Consider the following 6,626-nt stretch of genomic DNA (forward strand, 5'->3'; position numbering starts at 1 on the left):
GAATAAATTAAGCCACGCCCACTGTTTTCTCATTCATTATTATATTTCTCCAGGAATTGCATCACAATATGAAAAAAAACACAGCTTCTGGTTCATGCAGACTATAAAAGCCCTTTTATGTTTGTGTTAACACAGGGGAGTCATCGTGAAGGCGCGAGACAAGCTCTACCACCCCGACTGCTTCATGTGTGACGACTGCGGCCTCAACCTGAAGCAGAGAGGATATTTCTTCATCGATGACAATCTGTATTGTGAAACCCACGCCAAAGCCCGCGTTCAGCCTCCTGAGGGCTACGACGTGGTGGCCGTTTATCCCAACTCCAAAGTGGAACTGGTCTAAACACACACACACACACACACACACACTTTCTAAAACACACCCACACACAGCTTTTCCTGGAGGACTCAGCCTGGCGAGGTGGAAATGAGAATAACAAACTGAAGCTTTTTTTTTCAGTCTCTGTAGTTTGTTAACCTGCTGTTTTTCTAGGTCGGCAGCAAATTTAGGACGGGTCCTTTCTAACATTCTTACACAGCACAAGACGGTTTGAGACGTAAGATGACAGAGTAGAAACACACATCTGAGAGGAACATCTGTTCACCTCAGTTATTTCTCTGAACGCTGCGGTGAACTGAGGTGCTCAGGACCGCCGCAAAAGAATGTGGAAAATGCGAGACAGTATTCATTTATTCAGAGCGTTCGGGACGGTGTGTTTATTCTGTGTAGCTTGTATTTTAGTAGATGATCTGGCTTTCATTATTACATCCAACTTTATATTTGCCGTAAATGGAAAAATGTATATATAAAATAAGTCTGTAAGAATGGAAAACCTGTGATTTGATTGGCTTGATCAGATTTAAAGGGATAGTTCACCCAAAAATTAACAATTCTGTCACCTTCTATTCACCTTTTACTTGTTTCAAACCCTTAGACGTTTCTATTCTCTAGATGACACTTATTTTATCAAAATAAAACATGATCATGTCTTGATTTTGACTGATTTAATTAGGACAGTAAGGTCTGATTTTGCTTAGACAAAAGTCTTGTCACTGAACCTTCAATAATGTCCAGTATAGAATATGTGGTGATGCTGCAGTGGAAACAGAATGAATATTGTGTCTGACTCCATCATGAGCTTGGAGGACTGCATCCATACATCTCTGCAATGACTCAAATCACTGATTAATGAAGTCATCTGGAATGGCAAAGAAAGCGTTCATGCAGGACTCCCAGAGCTCATCAAGACTCTTTGGATTCATTTTCAATGGCTCCTCCTCCATCTTACCCCAGACATGCTTAATAATGTTCATGTCTGGTAACTGGGCTGGCCAATCCCGGAGCACCTTGACCTTCTTTGCTTTCAGGATCTTTGATGTGGAGGCTGAAGTATGAGAAGGAGCGCTCTCCTGCTGGAGAATTTGCCCTCTCCTGTGGTTTGTAATGTAATGGGCAGCACAAATGTCTTGATACCTCAGGCTGTTGATGTTGATCATCCACTCTGCAGATCTCTCGCACGCCCCCATACTGAATGTAACCCCAAACCATGATTTTTCCTTCACCAAACTTGACTGATTTCTATGAGTCTTGGCTCCATGCGGGTTCCAGTAGGTCTTCTGCAGTATTAGTGATGATTGGCATGCAGATCAACAGATGATTCAACAGAAAAATCCACCTTCTGCCACTTTTCCAAATGATCAACTAGAAGTCGAGTTATTATTTGTTGCTCGTAAAACTGGGATCGATGACAAGACTTTTGTGAGGTTATTTGGGTATTATGTATTATTAGAGATGCAGAATATGTGCTTCATAAGTACTAATAAATAGTGTTGGGAAAAGTTACATGTAAAAGTAATAGATTACAATCTTAAGCCTAGCGGAGATGAAAAATTATATATAAATGTGCATAAAAATAACAGATTGCTTGCCTTGAAAAGTATCAAAATTACTTACAAAAAAAAAAGGTGACTTAAGATTGTAATATAATAGTTTTTCTTCAACTTTCCTCAACTCTACTACTATAAACAGCCGGTATCTCCAATGGCAGGTAATAAGCCACTAGAGCAGGGGTGGGCAAACTCGGTCCTGGAGGGCCGGTGTCCTGCACAGTTTAGCTCCAACACCAAGAGTTGGAGCTAAACTGTGCAGGACACCGGCCCTCCAGGACTGAGTTTGCCCACCCCTGCTCTAGTTATAGTGAGAATCGGTACTTAGACTAAAGTGTTATCAGTTTTTGGCGTTTAGTAAATTCATTATGTTTTCAGTTTAAAGCTAGACACCTGAAAATATTAGCAGACATTTTTTAGATTACCCTTAATTTCCCTTAAAGCCTGATGTTTGCGATGCTTAACGTAACAGCTGATTTGCGTATAGTATATATGATTGAAACCAGTTTCATTTTTGTGGATGTGGATGACTTCTTGTAAAACAAAACCAGAATAACAAGTCTTTCTCTGTTTGTGGTGATGCTTCTGTAAATGCTGTAAAAAAGAGAGAGAGAGAGAGATGTGTGCGCGTGTTTTTTTTAATGAATGAGATATGTGTGGGTATATGATATATGTGCAATTCATAACTCTACTTAGCTGTACTAAGAGTCTTCTGTAAATAATTTGAAAGATAAAACTAATAATGGCAGCAAAAAAGAAACCAGGAATGATTCTTATTTAAGCAAGAAGTTTCTTTTTGCCTGTCGTCCTTCACTGGAACATAAAGGAATAATGCAGATGAGCTTCCACACAGCATTATGAAATTATTATAAAATTAGAGCATCTCTAACTGCATTGCCAGCCTTCTGGAGCCATGACGTATGAAGAACGGACCAAAACTGAACTAATTCAAACATTATTTCTGATTTAGCTTTAAATTTAATTTCTGTGTCTATTTCTAATATAATATCGAGAATGTGAGAACTGGTTGACGCAAGTATACTACCACTACTTTATCAGGCGGCTTTGAGTATACCCACTTCCGAATCCCCATTCAGTAGTGTCTTGCAGTAGCCAAAATCATGACAGTCCACCATATCCAGTCATATGTGAATAAATGTCACAGTGGTGATGCACTCAGTCCCGTGGCGCCGACTTGCATTGAATATATTCAATAGCCGCAATTCCACTATCGGGCCAGTGCGAGCCAGGGCTTTAATCGGGCCAGGCCGGGCCCATAGCCTGGGAGGTTGAGAAATGAGGCTGAAATCATGTCGCGTTTCCACTGTCGGGCTAGTTGCTCGCAGCGCGTCACGCAAACACCGCCCCCAGAACGTCCCCCGAATCAAACGTCACACAACCCGCCCACTTCAGCGGGAACAAAAAACTCAAATTATAACCACAAACACAACCTGGCATCACTACGAGAGCTGGAAGATGGAGAACACCGAAGCGATTGCTTTTTTACTGTTTGTGGTCTGTTGGTGTAAGGCCAGACAGCGATCCCTGGATAAGGACATTCGAGTTCGGCGGCATTTACTTCGAACACAGATTTTTTTCTTCTTCTTAGTGAGTTGATCAAGCGCGATAGCAAAACAAATGTAAGGGAAGAAAGAATCTTGTCTCCTCTTTACCTGACAGGAAAACTCCGCCTTTGTACGTAACCTCGCCCTGAAGCCCCAGTTGGCCCTCCTTGGCCCAAGGTATTCAGCGGGCCGAAAAAGGCCGGACGCTGGCCCCAAGGAAGCCCCGCTCTGGCCCGATTACGCCCCGGAAGTGATAGTGGAAATGCGACTGGCCTTGGCTCGCCCTGGCTTGCTCGCTTTAGGCGCGATAGTGGAAACGCGGCTAATAACTGCGGATGTGCCTGTTCCATCTCTAACACCCCAGTAATTTAAATCAGTACATAATAATGAAAACAACACCTTACAAATAAAAAGAAGCAGGTTTTTACCATCAGAAATTTCTCAAAGCAATGAACCCCTGTAAACTTTTCAGTCCAAGAATCCAGTAAATGAATAAGCTCAAATGTCTGATACAGAGAAAACAACCCGACTGCTTTCATCAGAGACTGCCGAGTCATGCGTTTTAGATTGTGTGTGCGATCAGAAAACAGTATCCTGTGGATGATCGAGGGGCATGTATGAATTACGAGTAGGGCCAGATGGAATCTTCGGAGAATTTTGCTAAAAATCTGTGGATTTCTGGGGAATTATTTTGGGAGTGTCATAACTAAAACCTTAATATGTGAAATAAAAAATAATATCTTTAACTTTTATTGGACGAATCCAATTAGATTCACTTTATTTGGTAAACAAAGCAAGTCTCTCATGTAATATCTCTACTAAAAGACAGAAAATATTACTGTACACACTGCATTGTACATAAATCAGATGAACATTTTCATATTAGTCAATAATATCACTGTACTCAATTTAAAAAGTGAATAAATATAGATTTACACACATTTACTCAAGTAAATAAACAGAATTAATGATGGGCTAAAATTCTGCGGAATTCTGACCGCAGATTCCGTGTGGGCCTAGTTATGAGTAGGCCTAGGCCAGGCATGGGCAAACTTGATCCTCGAGGGCCGGTGTCCCTGCAGAGTTTTTCTCCAACACTAATCAAACACACCTGAACACCCTAATTAGTGCCTTTACGATCACGCTACAAGCAGGTGTGTTTGATTAGGGTTGGAGCAAAACTATGCAGGGACACCGGCTCTCCAGGATCGAGTTTGCCCATCCCTGGCCTAGGCTATATCAGCCCAGTCTGTTCTGTAACGTTAGTAACACGCAGAGTCAGGGGTTTTTTTGCACAGTATTTTGACAAATAAGGCACACCCAGTTTTTATGATGAGTCTCTTTTCTGGCTATGCTAATGTTTTAATTAAATAAATAATAAACTATTACGGCTCAGAACAATGTCTAATTATGATGTGTTTGGAACAACACTCCAAAGAAAAGTGACAGGAGCAGTTTAGGGCTTGTAATCAAGTAAACTGGTTAAATGATGTGAAACAGGTGATGTCAACAGGTGATTGTAATTATGATTTGGTACAAAGGCAGCATCCAAAACAGGTCTAGTCCTTTAGGAGCAAAGATGGGTTGAGGATTACCAGTTTGCCAACAAATACCTGAGAAAATTATTGAAATGTGTAAAAACAATGCTCCTCAAAGAAAAAGAGGAAGACATGTGGATATTTCACCTTCAACAGTGCAGAACATCATTAAAAGATTCAAGGAATCTGGAGGAATTTCAGTCTGTAATGGACAAGAGTGCAAACCTAAGCTGAACAACTGTGATCTCCGATCCCTCAGGTGGCGCCGCATCAAGAATCCTCATTCAACTATAAGCCATATCACCACATGGGCTCAGGACTACTATGCAAAACTCTGTCAAGTACCATAATATGCAGTTACTTTCAGTTAATGCCAGTTAAAACTGTACTGTGCCGAAAGGAAGCCCTATGTTAACAGTGTCCAGAAGCACTGTTGACTTCTCTGGGCTCTGAGGCATCTGCGTTGGACCACCACACAGTTTAAATGTGTACTGTGGTCAGATGGATCAGTATTTCAGGTGTATTCTGGGAGAAATGGACCACAGAAGGAAAGGAACGTCCAGACTGTTAAGTCAGGGTCTGTCATGGTATGGGGTTGTGTCAGTGCCCTTGGCAAAAGTAACTTGCACTTCTGTGATGCACCATTAATGCTGAAGAGTCAATTTAACCTGCGACAAAAACACAGTCTGATTTTACAGAAGGCCACAAAGCAATTTAATTCAAATGTTTGATTCATTCGTTTAATTGAATTAACTTATCCAGCATATGTTTTACACAGTGGATGTCCTTCCAGCTGCAACCCACCTCTGGGAAACATCCATACACACCCATTTACACACATACACTATGGCTAATTTAGCTTACCCAATTCACCAATAGCGCATGTGTTTGAACTTGTGGGGGAAACCGGAGCACTCAGAGGAAACCCACGTTTAAATGGGGAGAACATGCAAACTCCACACAGAAAAGCAAACTGACCCAGCTGAGGCTCGAACCAGCGACCTTCTTGCTGTGAGGTGATCATGCTACCCACTCCACCACCGTGACGCCCCATTCAAATGTTTCCTCTGATAAAAGTACCTTCCACACTGCCGGTTGTTCCCACATGTCATCCACAATACACTGCGGTCTAAAACAGTTGTGATCAATGAAAGGTTTGAGATTTTAGTTGAGAAACAGTTTGCTGTGAACTCCACAGAAGTTGCTTCAGGTGTGTTTAATTAGGATCAGAGCCAAGCTGCAGGATTCCACGGAAGGTCACGCACGTTTGGAATCGCATTATAGTGAAGGATCGTGTTACATTTGTTCACATGTACTGTGTGATGTGCGAAAGTAGTAAGAGAAGTGGGGAAATGCAGGTCTGTTTTGAGCTGAATGCTGACTGAGAGTGTTGAGCACTGAGTTGAACACCTCCCTGATCCAACTTTAATATAATATTAAAATGATGTAAAAGCACATAGGTGGGCATATATGAATTTTTTTAATCTAAATTAATCTCACTGTAATCTAGGAATTAATCTAGATTAAAATGGCTCATTTGAATTCTGCCGAAAGCATTCAGAATGTGTGTGCTACCCAAATAATGAATAGAAGTAAGTCTTTGAGAACGGGTTTCTCAAGCCAGGTGGTGCATTAGACC

At 41.4% G+C, this 6,626-nt stretch overlaps 1 protein-coding gene across 1 annotated transcript in view; it reads left to right on the plus strand.

The window, feature by feature from the left end:
* The window catches only part of pdlim4 (PDZ and LIM domain 4), a 68,206-nt gene extending 65,704 nt beyond the window's left edge, over positions 1-2,502 (plus strand). Inside the window, exon 7 of the mRNA XM_056446386.1 lies at positions 136-2,502. Coding sequence (XP_056302361.1) covers positions 136-340 — 205 coding nt within the window. The 3' untranslated portion in view covers positions 341-2,502. The remainder of the gene's footprint in view (positions 1-135) is intronic.
* Positions 2,503-6,626: the final 4,124 nt, after the last annotated feature.

The sequence above is a fragment of the Danio aesculapii genome, chromosome 21 (assembly GCF_903798145.1).
Source record: "Danio aesculapii chromosome 21, fDanAes4.1, whole genome shotgun sequence".
Classification (NCBI taxonomy): Eukaryota; Metazoa; Chordata; class Actinopteri; order Cypriniformes; family Danionidae; genus Danio; species Danio aesculapii.